Source organism: Passer domesticus, chromosome 14 (assembly GCF_036417665.1).
Source record: "Passer domesticus isolate bPasDom1 chromosome 14, bPasDom1.hap1, whole genome shotgun sequence".
Classification (NCBI taxonomy): domain Eukaryota; kingdom Metazoa; phylum Chordata; class Aves; order Passeriformes; family Passeridae; genus Passer; species Passer domesticus.
This window is the reverse complement of record NC_087487.1, coordinates 8,393,272-8,413,610: the sequence shown is the minus strand read 5'-3', so window position 1 is coordinate 8,413,610 and position 20,339 is coordinate 8,393,272. Positions and strand designations below refer to the sequence as shown.

Here is a 20,339-nt window from a genome sequence, read left to right as displayed (position 1 = left end):
ATGCACGGCCTGTCTGGGCTGAGGGACTCAAGCTGCTTTGGGGGAAAGAAGAGGGAACCTTTGGTTTGTCAGCAAGAAAGTGGAAAAAAACATTTTCCTTTGGTATCAAAGAAAGTTTCATTGCATGGTTGCACGGCAAAAAGCACCACGGTGAAGAATTATTCCTTTTTTTCATTAGTGGCCTTTCTAACAGGCTGAGGTATTCAAAGAGTATAAGGTGAGAGATAAAGAGGTCAACAGCGGTTTAACACTTTGGTTCAAGCAAGGCACTCGTCCTATGAGTTTACAAAGTTTGCAACATGTTTGCCAAGAGCTTTATTATTATTATTATTATCCTTATCATCGTCAGTAGTAGCAGTTGTAGCAAGAGATGTATTCATAAGGTTATTAGCATTACCACTAAGAATGAAGACAAGGTTACACACTGAGTGAAGGTGAGGAAGGGGGTCAGGGGATGGGGGTAAGAAGGAGGATGAGTTCCCTTTCCAGACCAAGGCCGTGCATGAAAAATCTTTGGTATTCTTTGGTATCATCAATGTGATTAAAATCACCAATGGAAATCGAGTGAGGTAGCGTCTTTGGTTCACACTATAAATAGTAGATCTTTACACACTTTTTTTTTCTTTTTTTTTTCTTTTTTTTTAACACGTGGAAGTAGCTATTCCTTACCTTTTGCTTCTTTGTCTTTAGCAAATAGTTACCAAATGTATTGTAAAGCTAACCACACCACAATAATAAACCAGGAGGCTAAGCAAAGTCTCAAAATTAGCCCCTGGGCCTTTGAATGCACCCAAACGCAGTGAGATAGAAAAGGGTAAGTGCTTTCTCTTTGTTTGCTAAATGCATAGTTTTCATCCCTATGTACAAAGGAGGAGGAAGAGGAGGAGGATAGGAGGAAGAGTAGTAGAAAGAAGGAACGTTTTTGGGGTAAAAATGTCCTGTTTACAACTCAGGTGAGGAGAGGTGTCCTAAGACTCTTTGGTATAAGCTCAGCAGTGTTTGTGAGCCCTGGGGCAGCAGCAGCCCTGGGGCAGTGCCCACCACCACGGCCCTGTCCTGGACTCCAGGAGAAGCGTGGTGCCCAGGGGCAGCCCTGGGGCTGCTCTCATGCCAGGCCACCCCGGCTGCTTGGGAATTTGCTCCTGGCCTGGGCTGTGCAGGAGCAACCTCTCAAGCAGCAGCCCCGTTGCTGGCTGGCTCTGGTGGGGTTTGCTTTACCTGAGTAAGGAGAGGAGGCTGCGGCCCTGGAGAGCCACACGGGGCTGAAGGAGAGCTCTGGGGCAGGCTGTGGGAGGACTTTTTTTTTTTTTTAAGTTTGTTTTGTTTTTTTTTTCCTAAAAATCTAATGATGCCATTTACAATGGGGATGGATGAGGACAGTTCACCTCTCGGCCAGCCTCCCCCCGTGGGTCACTGCGGTCATGTTTGGATGCAGCCTGTGAGCTGAATGCATGTTCCTAATGCCCTTGGAGTCACCTTTGACTGAAGCCCCATCTCCTGATGCTCCCAAACTGTTTTGGGTTCTGCTCCCTCTCCTAATCCTTCCTGGCAGAGTTTTAGATCCTCTTGTCGAATTTGAAACGAATATCCATTTTGTCAGGAATTTAGTGAGCTGAAATACTGACACTAAGAGGCAGAGACAGGTTTCCTGGGTAATGTTAAATGCAGCATCAGAGGAAACTCCCCTTCAAGGATGCCCTGTTGAGTAATGGCACCAGTCAGAGCAAGGGAGCACCAGGTAACCTGTCCGTGCTTCAGTCGGTGTGGCTGGGCAGTCTGCTCAGAGGTAACACAGCCTTCCAGGTAGACTGAGCAGTTCCAGAATTATTTGCTTCATGTTTTGAAGGAAACTGAAGGAAATTGAAAGAAATTGTGTTCTTTGCCTATTCAGTGTATGAGGCGCATATTGCTCGTGGGAAGAGTGGTTTGTTCCTAATGGCTTAGAGAAAACCAAAAGGTTTATTATATCTACTTAAACAGACATGTAAAAAACCCAAAACACTTAAAATCTACAACTTGTGCATCAGTTTTGGTGTGTGTGGACACGTGTGTGCACGTGTATACATACATACATACACCCCATCAAAATGTGTGTGCATGTACATATACACAGTCCTGCTTAGGGGCTTGCATGTGTGTGTATCACAGATCCTGAAATTGCATATTGGGTGCAAATTTAATGCTGGTATGAAAGTTCTCTTTGGTTTCAGCAAGTAGTCTATAAAGACAATATAATGGAAATACTAAAAATGCGGCAATGTACTTTGAATTTCCCTGCATTTTTAAATTCTCAAGTTTTAAATAAATAAGGCTTTATTCTCTAAACTATAGGTACGTTACAAAGCAGTGTTTTGCTGGAAAAAACTAAACCAGTTACTTATCACTGTCCTTTATTAACCTTACACTAATGAGACTGCATTCATAAGGTACTTTATATGTGAGCTTATCAATGTTTCCATGTCAATTATGTCTCCATGGGGATGGAACACTTTAAAAGAAAGCTTTCTAAAATTTAAGGTAAGCTAGAGACTCAAAAAAAGTCCAGATTAGATGCCATTTTCATAGACAATTGCCTTGTCAGCCTTAACGTGAGTTTAACATACTGAAATACGGAGAAATATTCAGTGCCAAAAATATTGGGGTTATTTTATTTTACTTTATTTTAATAAAGAGATATTTTACCTGTATTCTAAACACTGGGGGGAAATAAACCCTGAACCTTGACTAGACCCTGTCCTCTTGGGAAACAACTGGTGCTACAAAAATTGCTCTACTTTGGTGTCACTGGTATTTTGGATGGGCTTCATCCCCCAACCAGTATCTGCTACTGTTTATAGTGTTTGGATTCTAGTTTACCTTGAATTTTCCTTTGTCTTTTTTTTTCCTTAAAAACAAAAAAAAGGTTGGAAGTAAGATTACCTATTTCTAGTCCTTGCATTGGGCCTATACCTGCATATTTGCTTATTTTGGAATTAAATATACCTAGCATAATTACTACAGTAATTTGAAATACCAGTTAGAAATCTAACAGGCACATGTATGGTTTTTAAAGCCTATTTTCCCCTTACATTATAATTTAATATGCAGATATTTCACACTTTTCTCTTTAGTTTTATCAGGGTAGGAACGGGATGATTTCTCTCCTATGGGTCTGTTAGCAACAGAGCGTTTAAAGCTTTTCAGCTACAAACTTCAAACTATTTAATGCATTATCCTGACTAATAGATGAGCAAGAAAGAATGCACGGTGCAGAAGCTCAGCCTGCTGTACACAGATACAGAGCCACAAAACATCGGGCTGTGTCTCGGTGTCACGGGAATTTTGCCCTTGACTTCAGAGAGATCACAATTCCTCCTTCCAAAAGCACTCCTGGAGCTCCCCTCGGAGCTCCTCCCACGTTAACTGATGTTGTACCACTGTTTCCAGGAGGAAAGGACCACGAGCCGTCAAAGCTGTTACTATTCCTTTGCCTGGTAAAGTCGATAGGTAAAAAAAAGCTCACTAATGTCAATGAGTATTGATCAGACGCCGAGCCCTGTGGTTTTGCATCCCTCAATTCGTTTCATTTTTTTTGCATCCTGAGTGCCTCAGGTCTCCTGTTCGCAGGCTAGATGGCAGAGCTGAGCCACTCTGGAACACAGGGCCCGGGCTGCAGCCTGGGGACAATGTCACACAGTGCCACACACAGTGCCACACGCCGCTCTGACACGCGGCCCCTCCTTGTGCTCCCGTTGAAGGCAGTGAGGAAAGGGCTCACTGAGTTCAATGGAAGCAGCATCCTGTGCTCGGTTCCAGGGGCTGTGATCTCCTCGGGTGACATTCTTTCTTGCCAATCACAGAAAGAAACGATAATGTGGTTTTACTAATTGCAAATAACAGTCTTGATTACAAGTTTTATGTGTTATACAGTTAGATTAGTTTATACCTATAACTCTACATAGTATTTGTGTAAAAATAGCTTTGGAATATTAAAATCATTGCAATAAAATACCTGCAATACAATTATTAAATGTGTTCTTTGGTAGCTAGTCGATTTTTTTATGGATGGAATAGTTTTCCTTTTTAAAATCTGAACATTCCTTAACAAACAAAGAGAATGCACTGGTTTAGGTACCATTCAAAATTTCTTTGCCTAGTTTGAACTCGTTTCAAGGCATTGCACCAGCCAAGTTCAAACAGTGAAACAGCAACAATCACACTACCGTTCCAAGGAATTCAGACGACTCCACGCTCTGCGGGCCGTGCCCTGGCACAGCCCTCTCTGGAGACCAGCCCTAAGTCCCTACCCACTGGCGTGCGCGCAGTACGGACACACTGACACCTCCATGGCAAGTGCTGTGGACGTGAAGAGCTGTATCCAAAGAGATGTCTGCTCAATGACAGGAAATCACTATGCTCCAAACCACTAAACAGCCAAGTACGGTGAAGATGATAATGGGCAAAGGTGTAAGACCAGTGGTCTGTTCCTCTTCTCTTTGCTTTCCGTTCCGTTCCCTCCATTTCGCTTCCTTCTTCCTCTCTGTTTTTTGCAAGTCGTCATCCTACTAAAGTGTGTGTCTTAGAACAAAGTCACAATGCAGGTGAAATAAGTCTTTGGTTTCTTTGGACTTATAAATATTTTTTTTTCAAATAGTTTTAAGTATAAACCTGCTATTTTGAGGTCCTGGTCTGTCTTTATTTATTTATTTATTTATTTTTAAAGCTTTTCCACCGAGGTTTTAGTTCGTGGTTATTCCTTCATGCTTTGGTACAAGTGCTTGATGAAGAAGATGAGTTGCCTGAATTGGAGCTGCCCTCGTCTTGCCACTTATCCAGACTCCTCCTCCGTGCATTCATGAAAAAGTTGCTGACGGTGCTCAGCTCCAACCCGAGCTGCTGGGAAATGGTGATTTGTAATTCTTTGGACGGACGCTTATTTTCCTTGAATATTGCATGTAGAGTTCGACGCTGGACGTCAGTGAAGACCAGCCGAGGCTTCTTGGGTGTATTCCCTCTATCCTTGCCGTGTTCTTGTTCTTTCCTCTTGCACGCTGCAAGAAAGGGGAGGACAGTTAGAGAGGGCTGGCAGAGGAGTGTGTGGGAGCACAGTACAGGGCAAATCAGGGAAAAAGGACTGGTCATGTCAGCTTCTGAATTTGGACAGGATGTGGGACATTTAAATCTCTAACTCATTATAAATGTATTACAAGTATAAGGAGTAAAAGTTAGAAAATACCTTTGTTGTTGTCTGTTAAAACTCAGCAAATGCTATTACTGGGAACTTACATTTTGATACTACCCATTAGTGCTGAGAATGTAACTATTTAATATCTCTAGGAGGTTGAGTGGAATTTCAATTATTGGATTGGTAGTTTGGAATTTTGAACTCTAAAGTTAACCTTGGTCATCCTTTCCACCATTATTAGTTGCTTTCAATCCACTTCTGTAGCTTTTTGTTGACTGAGAATTAAGGAACTGTGAGAAAGCAGGATGCTACTACAGTCTTACAGGCCAAATGTATTCTGAACAAAATAAAACATGCTTTGTCATGAAAAACAATGGTATAAACAAATGTATAGAAAAACAATGGTATAGGAAAAAAATGGTATATATAAATCTTCTTTATAGAATTGCTCCTTATTTCATCTATCATCCCTTCTTTCCCTTTGAGAATGTTATTTTGCTCTACATTAATAAAGGGTGCTTGCAATTTGAAATCTCCTCCCAGATCACCTTCCAGGCAGGATCTGATGGGATGTGAAGGAGACTCCCAGATCCCCCTGTCAGCCTCTGACTGTCTGCCAGCTCATCTTAGCATTTTGCTAGGATAAAAGCTTCCTTGGGAGGGCAGATTCCTCTGCCTCACTTTCAAAATGGTCTGAAGCTCTCCATTTTCCTTCATTCTCTAACAATGTCCTTTAATTCTGATTGAGAGATGTGTTTCTGAAGGCAATATGATGTTCTGTTCTCTGGGTCTGTCTAGTCCTGGCTTCTGTGGAGATCAGTACTGACTACACGAAGAATTTTGTGCAGTATCTCTACTTACACCATGATTATTGGAATGAAAACAACAAATTGCTTTGCAAAGGTCCTTTCTACAACTTCTGTTACTACCAAGAGCCAGCTCTGGCATGAAGGTTTCATTGCTCGTGGGAGCTATAAAAATAGTCATCCACCTTTTGTATTTAAGGAACTGCACAGATCAGGAGCCAGGAGCTGTGAAGGCTCCTTCTGCTGGCCCAGGCAGGGACCCAGACACTGGTGGCTCAGTTCTCTTTGAGGAGAGGCTTTTGAAAAGGTCCCTAACAATATATATTCCAGCCACATACTCTTTCATGAGAAATCACACATCAATCAAATAGACTGGGCTGCCAAGCTCATGTCTCCTACAGGTATTTTTATCTGAAAACCTTTGAAGAACACTTTGAAGTTACATCCTGACCTCTAAAACACCGTGGAGCTTCTGGGCTAAAAACCAGGTTTCCTGATGCACGCGAGCCCCTGCTGAAGCCAAACTGCTGAATTCACTGTGGGGATTGGTTCCTGCTGAAACAATCTGCATCCCCACTGGAGGCTAACATGGGCAAATCAAGGGTTAAAAATACTGCTGCAAATAGTCTGGTTTTTACTGACAAATATTCAGAATGAGGATACCAAAAGCATTTCAGTCTTTTATACGTGTCTGACTATTTGATAATCAGAAATTCCTGGGAAAGCATCTGCAGGAGCTCAGCTTTACCACAGCCCCAGCCTCCAGCTCTGGCTGCCCCTGTGAACAGGCTCAGGCAGAAAAGAAGACAAACCAGGTGCAGACAACATTTTCTGTGCTTCATTTCTGCTCGTGCTGCTTTACACCTTCCTTTTTCAAAGGCTACACAAATTCCATCTTCTGCCTAGATACTCCGTCCAGATCATAATTTGTCACAAAATCCTAATGGCACAGACAGCGTGATCCAAGTCAGTGCTGTGCAATGCTTCAGTGTGAATCATCACATCACAAATGACAGCCCCAGCAGTAGGTACAAAGCCAGCTCAATTAGTGATGTGAGCCTCTGGGGCTTCTATCACAAGCTGCTACATGAGCTCTCTGAAATAGTAGGGAATAACAAAAAAACATCCATCTATTGGGAAATTAGCTTGCATAACGCATTGTCTTACTGAACTTGTGCTCATTTCCTGACATATAATATTCCTGAACAATTATTTCCATAGACAGTGTCCCCAAGAGTTACAACATACCTTGTTCCTCAACTTCAATTGTATCAAAATCATCTTAATAAATGCTAGTGACATCACAGAGGTAAGAAAAAGTAGCTCATTACTAGGGAGAAAAAAAATAAAACCTATCGAGTCTATGATACAAATAAGACTATTTTACTTTTTTTGCAAATATTTTCAGCTCTACTTCCATTAGCATTTGCCAGAGGTAGATTGAGGGCAAAAATTTCCCAACACACTCAATTGTTCCAAGAGCCCTTGCACTGCCAGGCCTCAGCTTGTGAGCAGCAGAGGTGGATACCACCTCTCATCTTCTGCCTTGTCCAGGCTCAGGAATATTAATAGCACTTAAAAATAAATAATAGTGATAATGAAAAACTGTAATAGGGTTTCCTTGCGATCGTTCCCCCTGCACTGGAGCCAATCAATTTTAATAATAAATTGTAGCTTCCAGCTTGCCAGAGAACAAATGTACACCACGGGATAAAATCTGCTCCAAGAGGAGAGTAGATCCAGAGCAGGAACAGAGGCTGGCCAGCTCACAGGCAAGGGCTGGCAAGGTGGGGCTGCCAGGCTGTCTGACAGCAGCTGAGCCAGGTCACACCCAGGCAGAGCAGCTGTGCCTGCTCAGGCCAGGTCCTGCCCCAGTGCCAGCTCCTCCCCTAATGTCCACTGAGGTCAGGCCCCAGAGACATCACTGAAATGGCTTTTTTGGATAAAACACCAGAGCCTGTCTTCACAGCGATTTATCACACACTCCATCTCTCTTTTATCTTACACAGCAGAAGATAATAACAGTAATTTGCACTGATGTCCTTCTTGTGCCCCTGCCCTTGAGCACTGTGAGGGGACCCTCTCCCACAGCACAGACACTGAATTTAGGTGCTTTGCAGGGTGCTGTGCTCCCTAGAGGTGTGCACCTCCCCCAGGACACACCTGCTGGCACCCTGCCCTCACTCCCTGCTGCAGGCAGCCCTGTGCTTTGTCTCCAGGGTGCCCCAGCTGAGCGATGCTCCATGTGATGCCTTTTGAAAAAGCCTTTAAGAAAATCTTGTTAAGAAAAGAGAAAAGCAGAGGATAAAGGAAGAGTCACCCTGACTCTGGCAACACACGTGCAGATATGACAATGTAATATTATCAGTGCCAGAAGGAGCCTTATAAATCCAGTCCTGAACTCTGGCCTCCCCCAGTCACTTCCATCTTCCTCTGCCCTGAGCAACAGATATTTTTGACACTTGCAATTCTCCTGACACAACCCATCAATCTATTTTTGCCTCCCTTTGTTCCTTGTGAGTCACCCGAGGGATTTGGGCAAGTAAACTTGCCAGACCCTGTGAGGTCTGTACGTGGCAGGCAGGCCCAGCTGCCTGGGCACGGTGCAGATGTGGGCTCCCACCTCTGCAGCTCCAGTGTCTGCTGAGTCTCTTCTGCAGCCCCCAGCTGGGTGCAGCACAGTGGGATTAGTTCTGCCCTGCCAGGGGTGTGAACAGCACCCTGTCCCCTGTGAAAATGCACTAATTGCATCTTTAGGTCGAGGCAGTGAAGAGGATGTTTTGCCTATCTGTGATATGAACAACATTATTCAGTCAGTCTAAAAGTCAAGATTATAGTAAGCTCAGGTGTTAACCCTGATGCTTGATCTAGTGTTTCATCCCCAGAGGATGGATTTCTTTTTAAAATTGAAGAAAAAGCCCGATTACTATACACCAATTTTCAGGAGCATGTGGTGTGTACACATGTGCCTAGCTGTTTCTGGCAAACTCCAGTTTTCCTTTCTAAAAAACAGGAGCAAAGAATAAAACTGGTGATGCTCTCAATAAACCTAATTTCCATTGGGTTCTGGTTTGGTTTGTGAACATAATAAAATAGCACCACAAGCTCTGCTGGTTGCTTTTCTGGACAGCTGTCACTGAAGCAGAGGGAACAGCAATGGAAAATTTCACTTGGGCAAACCCTGCCCCAAGCCCTGCGGCTACTTTTGGATGTCAGAGGGCAACTCTCCCTGAGAGAGGCATTGCTCAGCTGGTGTCCCACTGTGCCACCACAGAACAAGCTCTCAGACAGGGGATGGAGGAGTGCAGCTGGTGGATTTGGGGTCTCAGGCCTGGCACCGGCAGAGCTGTGCCCTCCCCAGCACAGGCAGGCTGAGGCAGCAGCCATGTCCTCTGGGGTCACCCTGCCACCTGCAGCGCTGCCCACAGCCCCAGCACAGGGCACACAGTGCCCACAGCTGCGTGTTGGCCTGTGCAAAGTGCCTGGGAGGGCAGCAGGGACACAGCAGAGGGGGCACAGCAGCAGGGGAACAGAGCGGCTCCTGGAAGGGCAGGGTGCAGCCACCAGCGCCTGGGCACAGCCTCCTCACCCTGGGGGGACAAAGCCAATGCACACAGGGCATCGCTGCTTACAGAGAGCTCTCTGCTCCTCTGCTTGAGCCAGGGACACACACACAGTGCCTCCCCAGCCATGCTGCATTCAGGGCCTGTGGGCACAGAGAGGAGGCTGTGTGCGGGTCACCAGTGAGGGGACACGAGGCCTTGCACCCTGAGGTGACAGGTCACGATTCCAGCTCTGGCCTGGGCCACTGCTGACCACAAGCCATTATTACTTGAGGGCCACCAAGTGCTTTGTATGAGATTATGTCTTTTACCCCTCCTCCTGCAAAAGTCTTTTGGTTATCCCAACCTCATGTGCACAGGGCTGTCTTAAAGACATAAAAAGCCCTTTTAGAAGTCTCTCTTTAAATGTATTTTCTAATCTCTGTTGTGTCAGGTCTAGAAAGTTCAGCTATAGTCTGAACTGCGTCCACCCAGGAATCCCTTTCCAAATCATCTGCTTCTGGTTTTGAAACATCACACAGTATCCAATAACATGTGTGGAGAGGGAAAACTTCACTGGTATTAACTGGAGAATATCCTGAAGGTTATTCTTCTGTGGGAGGCTCTACCTTCTGGTAGAGAAAGCAGCAATTTTTCTGCTTCCACAGGAGGCTGGAACTGCTGCAGGACTTTGGCCATCACAGATAGTTCTAATCACGCTGGCTACAACAGCTCAGTGGAAACAGGTAGCCAAAAGCTTATGGTAAATTCATGGTGGCAATAACACACAATAAAGTGTGATAAGTTACATCCTTATCATGTGAATAACACCTCTGGGGCTTGCAGAGAGACACATGAACAACAGACCTCTCCCAATTATCAAAAACTTCATATTTGGGGGCATATGAAAACAAAATAAAGGGGCATATGAGACACAGGACACCTGAGGGTTAGATGTCCCCTCATGAACTAAACCCAAGCACATCTGTTAGACCTGGATCATAACCACAACAGCTGGGTGACATTCACTCTGACACATCACAGTTTAGTGTCCCCTGCACTGCCCCAGGTTCTTCAAAGGTGCTTGGGGAATGGAATTCCCCTGGAAAGGCGCTGTGTGAGACAGCCTCCGCTCATGGAGGCGGCTCGTGGCCATGAGCTCCCGCTGCAGCAGGCTGCAGACAGCACTGAGGCTTGAAAGAGCATTCCCTTCAGCTTCCCACTGTGGGTAAGCCCTGCACAGCTTTTTAGTGATGAAAGCCTACCTGGTGACATGGCTTGCTCCCCAAAGCTTTTTCCTTCCAACTGAAAAGAGCATGATCTACTCTGAAATGTCTGAGATCACACTGAATGACTTCTTTTTAACCCTGGCATTATTTAGCATTTGGCACTTGTTTATCTAGTGTTTTGTATTTATGCTTATTCAGGGTGTAGGTGTTTCCAAATACCCAGAGATCTTTTGATCTCTGTCGCAGTTCTCTGCCATCAAATCCAGAGAATACTCTTTTGTTGTTTCGTGACATCAGAAGAGATGAAAATACGTTTGTGTATGGGAAGCTCACAGGATGACATCACCTAGCCAACACACAGATCCCAGCTGAGCCAGAACGGTAAACATCTCACTCCTGGGCACTGTATTAAAATGAGTGACCTTAATTTGCTGGCCCTGGAATAATGAAGTGAATCTGGCTGAGGAGTGCTGACTCAGCAGTTCGGGATCCAGGGGTTTACACAAACTTCGTGTTGATGGATCCGTAACCACTTCAGCAAACTGACATCACCCTTACAGAATGTGTTGCTGAGTGGATCAATCAGGGGAAAGCACCTGATTTCCCTGCGATATCATTTAAAGCAAATGTTAAAATTCTTCAGCTAGGTCTTTAGTTAACCATATTACTGTGACAAATATTTCTTTGCCTAGCATAAGTAATTAGAATTTAATCACTTAAACTGCATCTTAATTACCCCAAATGAATTGAAAGGACATTTAATAGCAAAGATTAAATTGCCTTAATGAACGATTTTTGCGACGACATCGATATTTTAATCGCGCCGGCCGGCTCCGGCCCCCCCGCCCCGCGCCGCAGCCGCAGCGGCGGGCCCCGGCCGCGGGGAGGAGCCCGCGCCCCGCCGAGCGCCGCGGGAGGAGCGCGGGCTGCGCTCCGCACCCCGGGGCTCCGCACGGCGTGCCAACATACCGCATCCCGGGGCTGCGCATCCCACCGCACCGCATCCCAACAGACCACATCCCACCCCAACAGACCGTATCCCACCGCATCCCAACATAGCGCATTCCACCGCGCCGCATCCCAACATACCGCATCACATCCCACGGCACCGCACCGCATCCCACCGCATCCCACCATACTGAATCCCACCGCACCGCATCCCAATAGACCGCATGCCACCGCACCGCGGGGACCGCACCGCATCCCACCGCACCACATCCTAACACATCGCATCCCACCACACCGCGAGACTCCGCACTGCACCGCGAGGCTCCACACCACCTCCCAAAACACCGCATCCCACCGCACAGCGGGGGCCGCACCGCATCCCGCCGCACCGCACCGCGGGTTCCCTAAGGCATTCCCACGCCACGGGCCCCTCACCCGCGCTGCCGCTCCGCTCCGCACCGCTCCAATCCGCGGCATCCCGCTGGGGAGAGCCGGCCGCTCCGCTCCGCATGGCGCAAGCCGGGAAACGCCACCCGCTCGCGTCGTGCTCCGCTCCGCTTATGCGCCGCGCCCCGCCTCCGCGCCCCGGCCCCCCCGGCCGGCGGCACCGCCCGTGCGCACCTGGCCGTGCCCCTTCGCACCCTGCGCATCTCCCGCCCCGCCAGCCCCGCCCGTGTCGGGCCCGGGCACAGAGCGGGTGCGGGGCCGCACCGGCTCCCCTGGCCCGGCCCGCTGCGGGAGCGAGTCCCCCCGCGGGCCCGAGGCGTTCGGGCGCTGACTCCGGCACATTCCCCCCTCCCGCATCCCCAGGCAGAGACTTTGCTACAGCAGCCGAGAATTGAGTTTCCGAGCGGTGGAAACGACGCAGTCCGTCGCAAAACCTTCACTGCCACACTCACTGAAAAACCCGGGTCGTTTCTCCGGTTCCGCTCCTAAGGACCGGCCTGCCGGCTGCCGCTTACCCGGCTCTAATTTTTAAGTTCTCCGTCAATTCCAAAATATTAAAAATAACGAGATATGTTTCAAATAAAGGAGAAATGAGTCAGTGATGACATAAAGAAGTTCCTCCGGTTCGGGGGGACATTTAGGAAGCCGTTTGGCAGCCTGCCTGTGCGGGAGGAATGGGGGAAAAGGGGCTGCGGGCAACTCTCCCGCCTGTGGCTCAGCTCTTATCGACGGGTTTCTAATGCATGTGGCAACGAGTGCAGAATTCTGCACCCTACAAACATCCAAAACCTGAGCCCGGGCTCACTTCTGCACCCAAGTGTTAAGGAAGAGCCCGCCGTGCCATCCGATTCCCTGCTTTGCTCTATCGGAAGCAGCAGCTTTTCTAGCAGCCAGCGCCTGCTCTGTGCCCCGCGGTGCTGCCCGCGCCCCTGAGAACAGCAGCCGTGCATCCAGCTTTAATTCCGTTTGGGCTGTGCGGAAAATGTCACCACTGAGGCTTCCTATCTCCCTAAAATGGGGGAGGGGGAGGGAAATGAAAACTACTCTTCAGTTAATAAATTGTTCCTATAAATTAATCTTTCAGCATAATAAAACTGACTTCTTAAGCAAAACGGCTCAAGGCAGTTGCGTTTCCAAAGAGAGTCTGTCAGCATCGGTCACTTCTCTGTCTCGTGTATGATTAATCCAGGTAGATTTATGTCTGAAACGCGAATCTACATTTATCGATTTGATCATGGAAGCGCCCGGCACGCGGCCATGCTGGGTCCCGGTCGCTCCTCAGGAAAAACTCCCCTCGCTGCCTGCAGTCTTCAGGTGAAATTCACCGGCACTTCAGCAACAGCTCCTACACTTCAGTCACCTCAGAACCCCCCGGAGGAGTTCTTGTCCCTTGGGTGGAGTTTATGCGGACCCTTCGGCTACACGGACAGGTGAAGGCTGCCTGAGGCAAAGCGGGAGCGGTGGTTTAATGCCGGCACAGGCAAAGCCAGAATACCTGCCTATGGATTTCCAGATGATTTTATCTCTGATTATCACGTTCCTTCCTGCTTATGTGAAAGGCAAATCGCACACGCCAGAACCCAGCTGTAGACCCGCAGGAGCCCGGGCTCCCTACCGGTGTCACCTGCAGCGGGCACAATCCTGGTGCCACGCACCTCTCCTCTCCTCCTGGGGTACCCAGACCCCTCTGGCTGAGTTACCGTGCTGAGGGAAGCTCGCTTCCCCTCTGGCCACGCACCCGTTCGGAGGCACTGATCCCCAAAACTGGCGCCCTGGGGGCTCTGCCCTGCCGGGATCCGGGCCGCTCCCGCCGCGGGCAGCCCGTGCGCTCAGCCCGCCGCTCGCCGCAGCTCCGCGCCGCTAATTGCCGGCTGCAGCTACGCATAATCGATGCGATGCTGCTCCCCATCGGGGCCGGAGCCGTGGGGAGGCTCAGCAAGCACCTGCGCCCGGGTTACGGTTGGCCTCGTCCACGAGCCGGGCGGGGGCTGGCCTGGCCCCGGGGCTCGCCCGGGAGCGGGGCCGCCCGGTCGGAGGCGGAGCTCGGCAGGCAGCGGGGCCGGTCGCTGTTCGTGGTGCTGAACTCGAGCAGGGCCTCGCTAGCTCCGCGCTCGCGGGGACCGAGGGGACGGAGCCAGCCCGGGCGCGGCGCGGGGCCCTCCGCTCGCCGCGCTCCGCGGAGCCGCCGCCGCTGCCCGGTGCGGGCGGGGTGCCGGGGCCGGCGGGGCCGCTCCCGCCCGCCGGCGGTCAGTAGATGGCGCAGAACCCCCGGGAACCGAGGGGCGACGAGCGAGGGCCGCGGACGGCGCGATGGCCCCGGCCGGTCGGGGCGGGCATCGCCCGCAGCCCGGCCGTGTGACCCGGGGCGGCCCCGGCGGCACCCACGGGCGGGAGCCGCCCTGTTGTTTGATTCAAACGGCAGCGAGGGTGGGACCGGGGCACGGCCCCCGGGTGCCGCCCCGCCACGCGGCGGGTAATTAAAACAAACAAACAAACAGCCGAGCGAGTGAGCGAGCGCACGAACAAACAAGCGGGGCCGAGCCGCGCTGCGGGGGCGGGGGCTGCGCCGGGACCGGCCCGGTGCGGAGGAACGCGGCTCGCCCGGCCCCGCTCCTCCTCCCGCTGGGCAAACATTAACGAAGGGCAAACGCGGCTGTAAATCAATCCCGCCGAAGGACACGGCCGGCAAACAAGTGCGCCCCAGCGCTGCCCCGGCTGCGCACCGGGCACGACTGCTCCGGCTGCTCTCCCACCCTCCGATCCCTCCGGGACAGTCCCCTTGCCTCGGCCCGAGCCCCGCACCGGCAGCAGCCGAGGTGCGCCGAGCCGGGCCCGGGCAGGGTCGGGAGGGGAAGGGCGCTCCCCCGGGCCCGGTCCGCGCTCGGAATGTCGCCGGTGAAGGCCCCGGTCGATGCCCCCCGCCTCCCTGATGCAAACGCCTTTATGCAAAGTGCCCGCAGGGTAAATATTAAACAGCCCCTAATGAGGCCACCGGGGCCGGGGCGGCCCAGACCTTCCCGGCGCGCTCGGGGGCGGCGGCGGGCGAGAGGTGCAAACGGCGTCATTAGATTTCATATTTAATGTGGAAAACGCTCTGATTACCCCATCGATTTCTTTACAGTTAATTTGGCGAGAATTTCTCGCCGGCTTCCCAAGGCTTCAGCTTAGCGGGGATTCACATGAGGAGGGAGAAAGGATAAGAGGAGGGGAGGAAAAAGAGGTGCAGCTATGAAAAATAGCAGCCAGGTCGCAGGCAAACATGGAGCAGCTCTGGAGGGACGGGCCTGTCCCCTCCTGAGAGCCGCGGGCGAGCGCGGGTTCCCCACGGGTGCTGACACCGCGGAGGGGCCCTTCGGGACGAGCTCGCTCAGAGGGCGCACATCGGCACAGGACCCCCTCCGGCAGTAGATTCTAAGGAACCTTGGGCTCCCTTTTACACTCCTCTGGCGCGTTCGCAAAATGTGTCTTAGCCGCGTTCTCCCTGGCCGCAACCCTTCCTCCGCATCGGCGGGTCCGTGCGAGGCCGGCGGGCAGTCGCAGTTCCAATAATGAATGGCTCGAGGCAGATTATTTTTTCCTGAACAAGACAAAGTCGGGTTTTTTTTCTTCCTTTATCCTCTCCTGTTTCCTCTTTCTCGCACACACGAAAAGAAAAAATCCAACAAACTGAAATGAATTCAGCCTTAAATCCCAGCAGGCTGCAGAAGGGATGTACTTTTTCTTTTAATTGTATTTATTTTTTCGGTGTCCCTTCACAGCCCTTCCAAATGTCAGTGAGGGAGGGAAGACTAACAGAGACAGTCAAATAGATAAATATTCAGTGATAGAGAGGGGAGAGAGAGTGGGACAGACAAAGGAAAAAAGAACAGAGAAGAGAAGGGAGATGGGATGAATAAGATGGAGGCTGGAAGAGGTCAGCTTTGCAATTAGCAGTTCTGCTTACATTTCAAGAGACAGCCCAGGAAGTGTCAAGACCTCAATCCTGCTTCCATGTAACTACCAATTTTTCTTCTATTTGTCGGAGCTTCTGTAATCTGGGAGGTAGGAATCCCCCAGGGACGGCTGGAAGGGGCAAATACTCAAGATAAAGTGCAAGGCGAGACCGCGAGGCCTAAAATAAGCAGGCTCCATCCCCCTCACTGCCTCCCGGTTGTTGTCTGCAGGAAATCAGAAAGGGAAGACATGAAGGCGGCTCTGGGTATTTATCTACCTGATAATTCTCTAAACGCCCGGGAGTGAGTTATAATTTGGACGTGAAATTTAATTTGCGTCGGCTGCAGTAATTTATGTTATTTTGAATTGATGTTCATACATCAATATCAATCGGGGCAGATTTTTTACCACTTAGTAAGATCATCACACATTTAAAACCTGCACAAAATAAAATCGATACTTTGTGCATTTACGGCCGGCAGCGCGGCGCGGAGGGGCGCGCAGGCTGCGCGGGGCGGAGCGGGGGCCCCGGGACCGCCCCACCGACAGGGACGCGGCTCTATGCAAATGCCCACGTGCTGCCGGCGCCCCGGTGGGCAGCGCCCGGCCAGGCCCGGAGCCCCCGGTGCGCGGGGAGAGCTCTGCGGGGCCCGGCCCGAGGCAGCGCGGTGCATCCCCACCCCCCCGGGCTGCCAACCCCTCTTGGCCCCGGGGAAGCTGTTTCTGTAAGGTGCCAGCTTTGGGGTTTCATCGGAAAGGGAAGGCGGAATAATGAGGCTTTGTCTCTCTAACGGGATTACCGGGATCCGTTTATGAGAGGGCAGCGCTGAGGTGGCTGGAGGAAGGGGCGGTCTGGGGGCAGCAGCGAACAATGGGACCCTCCGGACCCGGCAGCTGGGCAGAGCACGGCCGCCTCCCTCCTTCCCTCCCTCCCTCCCTCCTCCCTCCCGGCCTGCAGCAGCCGGGGCTGGCAGAGCTCCCCGGCCGGCAGCGCCAGGAAAGGGATGCCAGCAGCCTCCGAATCCAGGGGTTGTTTCCAGTATCGATCTATGCAAATGAGCGGAGATTCAGGTCGACCAAATTGTCGTAAAAAATACGCTCCAAATCGAAGAAAGTTCGCCTTAGCAATCGTTACGGGGATATTGGAAACACAAACTCCATCCTCCTCTCCTGGGTAGCACCAACCAGACGAGGGTTTTTCGCTGGTGGGGTGGCTGCTGAGAAAGGGAAGGCGGAAAGGGCACTTTCTGAGAGCTCAGACCTTTGAAACTGGCTCCGCAGGAGTGGAAGCCAAAGAGAGCAACGTCCTCCCACCGGCGGGCACCTAAGGGCCAGCTACAGAGGGGAGGGAGGCCCTGCCCCGGACCCTTCCTAGCTCTGCTTTAGGTTTCTGGAACAAGGTGGTTGACCGAAAACAGGCACGGGGCACGGTGGTGGCCCAGCTGCGTCCCTGCACACTCGGGAAACGGTCGCAAGTTGTCACCGTCTCGGCAGTCGAAAGCGCAAGAGCAGTTGTGCTTTTGAAAGGAGAAAGATTTGGCCCTTCCCTTATTTTTGTCTCTGAAACGGATCAGTGACCCTGGCTCCAACTCGGATTGACTGTCTTGCGTTCTCCAGGGACAAATTAATGGAGACCTATCACTTAATTAACAAACCCTCACTCACGGTATATTAAACCCGAGCTCTGCAGGCGGGAGGGTTGGGGAGGCGGCGGCAGAGCACAGGTACGGAGCGGCACGGCCATCTCGGAGCAGACAACACGGGACCCGCTCGGGAGCGCACCGGGCAGCGAGCGCCGACCGCGGGGCGAGGCTGCGAGCAGCGGAGCCGCGCACGGCCGGCTTGTCTCACGCGGGGACACCCACGCGAAACTCAAAGTGCGCGGCCTAATGGTAACTACAACCAGTTTAAAAAAATAATAATAAAAAAAGAAATCCAACGATTTTAGCCACCAGCATTTCTCAGGCACCGCTCACCCGCCGGGCTCGGCTCACTCGAGCCTGTCCCAGCTCACCCAGCCCGAGCGGGACCCCGAGCCCCGCCGCGAGCTGAGCCCACCGCCCCCCACACAAAGCAGAGGCACCGACTGCTCTCGAGGGCGCATTACCGGGGCTCCCCCGTACCCCGTCCGCGGGCCGGTTCAGCCGCCCGTTCAAGCATTTCCGCCTCGCCCTCCGCGCAGCCTTGCCGCCGGCCGGGGCGGCTTTCGGCGGCGTCCCGTTACCGGGCGGGCTGCGCGTCCTTCTGCCCGCGGCAGGCGAGCCCGGCTCGGCTTTGTCTGAGCGCGGCGCGGAGGAGCCGGACGGTGCCGGTGCGCCGAGCCGGGAGAGGGAGAGGGGAAGGGAGAGAAATGGACAGGCGGAGCGGGGGACCGGCGCTGCTCTCCAGGGACAGGCGGGCACCGGGGCGGCCTGCCCAGGCCCGAGGCCCCGCTCTGCCGCTGCCGTGCCCCGAACACCCCGCAGCGGGCTCACCTGCAAGCCGCAGAGCAGACATCCGCTGAAACTCCGGCTCCTGGAGCCACTTCCACATTCTGCGGAAGGTCTCCCGGCCGGATTTGAGCTTGCTCCAGGGCTTGGGGTTCCTCAGCAGGTCTGAGAGCGTCCCTTGGGAGCGGCACAGCACCCTCTGGGCGAAGATAGCCTGGGGGATGCTGTACCGCTTCAGCTCGGTGGTGATCCTCTGAGCTACTTCTTTGGTATTGATTTCTTCCATTTGCCCTGAATTACTTCCACTGTTGACCTGCGAACCAGTTACAGAAGGGTTTTGCTCCCTGGCAGAGCCCAGGATCTGCCCGTGGCTCTGGGCATTCAAGTGGGCATGGGGGTGGTGTGGGATCCCGTTGATAGGCACCATGCCAGCGGAGGTGGGGGTGAGGTGTTGGTCGCCATGCCTGGCTAACATGGCAGGGTGGTGGGCTTCAAATCCGTTTGGGGTGAGCATTTTCTCGGCGGGCATGGTGGCACTGGGATGAGCGTAGTGGGGCAGCCCTTGCTGGGAGTTGTGGATGCTCCCCAGGCCCGATCCAGACAACGGAGAGAGGCTCTGCCCCATGCCGGTAACATCCTTGTGGTAGGGGGTGTAGAGATTGTTCATGGACGCCAGACCCCTCTCGTCCCGCATGAGCGTGAAGCTGCCGCTCACGTTGCCCGGTATCCGCTGGTGGGGATGGTGATGGTGGTGGTGGTGGTGGTGGTGGTGAGGGAACTTGTCCGAGACCGTCGAGATGGGAGGTAGAGGCTGCAGAGGGGTTAACGTGGTGTAGGTGCTGCTCATGCTCATGCCGGGGGGTGTCTCGCAGGCCATGGTCATGGTGGGGTGCAGGGGGCCGGTCAGCGCGTGCTCGGGCGGCCGGTGGTGGTGGTGGTAGTCGCCGCCGTCGAGGATGGACGCCATGCCCATGGAGCGCGGGTGGGCCGGCAGGTGGCTGCCGCGGTGGGCCACCGCGCTCCGGTGGTGGGGGCTGCCGCTCATCAGGTCGGCGGCGGCGGGCACCGGCTCATGGCTCACCCCGTGCAGATCGCCGATGTTCTCCATCGCCAGCTGCGCGTTCATCGTCGGCCGTGCGGGCGGCGGGACCGCACATCTATCTGGTGGGCGGCGGGGCGTCCCGGAGCTCTTGGCGGCGGCCGGTTGCTCCCGCGGGCCGGCGGCGGCGGGCGAGCGCTGCGGGCTGGTGGCGGCGGTGCTGCTGCTGCTGCTGTCGCCGGGCTGCTGGCTTTCCCGGTTTCGGTCGTTTTATTATTATTATTATTACTATTATTATATTTTTCCCCCTTTCAATATTTATTTTGTGGCAACGTATTTATTATTTTTTCCCCGCTGCTGGCTGGCGCCGCCGGGCCGGTCCTAGGGCCGCCGCTCCCTCAGGCCGGGCCCCGCAGCCGCGGCCGCGGCGGGTGTGTGGCCGCGTCCCTCGCCATCCCCAGCCATGGCTCTCTCTGCGCGCCGCGCTCCGGCTCCGCTCCGTGCTGCAGCGCCGCCGCCGCCCGCACCGCGCCTGCGCGCGGCGCCCCCGCCCGCCGCGCCCCGCCCCGTGACGTCAGCGCCGCTATTTAGCGGGCGAGCCCCGCGCGGCGGCGCGCAGAGCTGAGCTGCCGCTGCCCCGCGGCCCCGGCCCCCGCCCCGGGCACAAAGGGCCGCCCCGCCCCGCTCTGCCGCCGGGCAGGGACACCCGCCCCGCCCCGCCCCTTCGGTGACTCCGCGTTTTCCGCGAGCGCGGAGCCGCCTCACCGGGAGCTTCCGGAGGTGACACCGGACCGCCCTGCCC

General features: G+C 52.8%; 1 protein-coding gene across 2 annotated transcripts; it reads right to left on the bottom strand.

The window, feature by feature from the left end:
- Positions 1-572: 572 nt before the first annotated feature.
- ONECUT1 (one cut homeobox 1) lies at positions 573-20,045 on the bottom strand. Of its 2 annotated transcripts, none has more exons than XM_064388803.1 (2): positions 18,544-20,036; positions 573-5,030 (listed from the first exon to the last, which is right to left on the bottom strand). In XM_064388803.1, the coding sequence occupies exons 1-2, from the start codon at positions 19,622-19,624 to the stop codon at positions 4,738-4,740; spliced, it is 1,374 nt and encodes a 457-aa protein (XP_064244873.1). In that variant the 5' UTR covers positions 19,625-20,036; the 3' UTR covers positions 573-4,737. The 2 variants fall into 2 exon arrangements, with proteins under 2 accessions (XP_064244873.1, XP_064244874.1); XM_064388804.1 differs by lacking the exon at positions 573-5,030 and adding an exon at positions 16,081-16,293 and having other exon boundaries at positions 18,544-20,045.
- Between the last annotated feature and the right edge of the window lie 294 nt (positions 20,046-20,339).

Bases quoted from the DNA above. Each gene is read 5' to 3' on its own strand.
- ONECUT1 (XM_064388803.1), bottom strand. From the start codon at position 19,624: ATGAACGCGCAGCTGGCGATGGAGAACATCGGCGATCTGCACGGGGTG. The intron at 5,031-18,543 runs GTGAGCCCGCTG...CCTTTCTTGCAG, and splicing joins GTCTGCTCTGCGGCTTGCAG to CGTGCAAGAGGAAAGAACAA.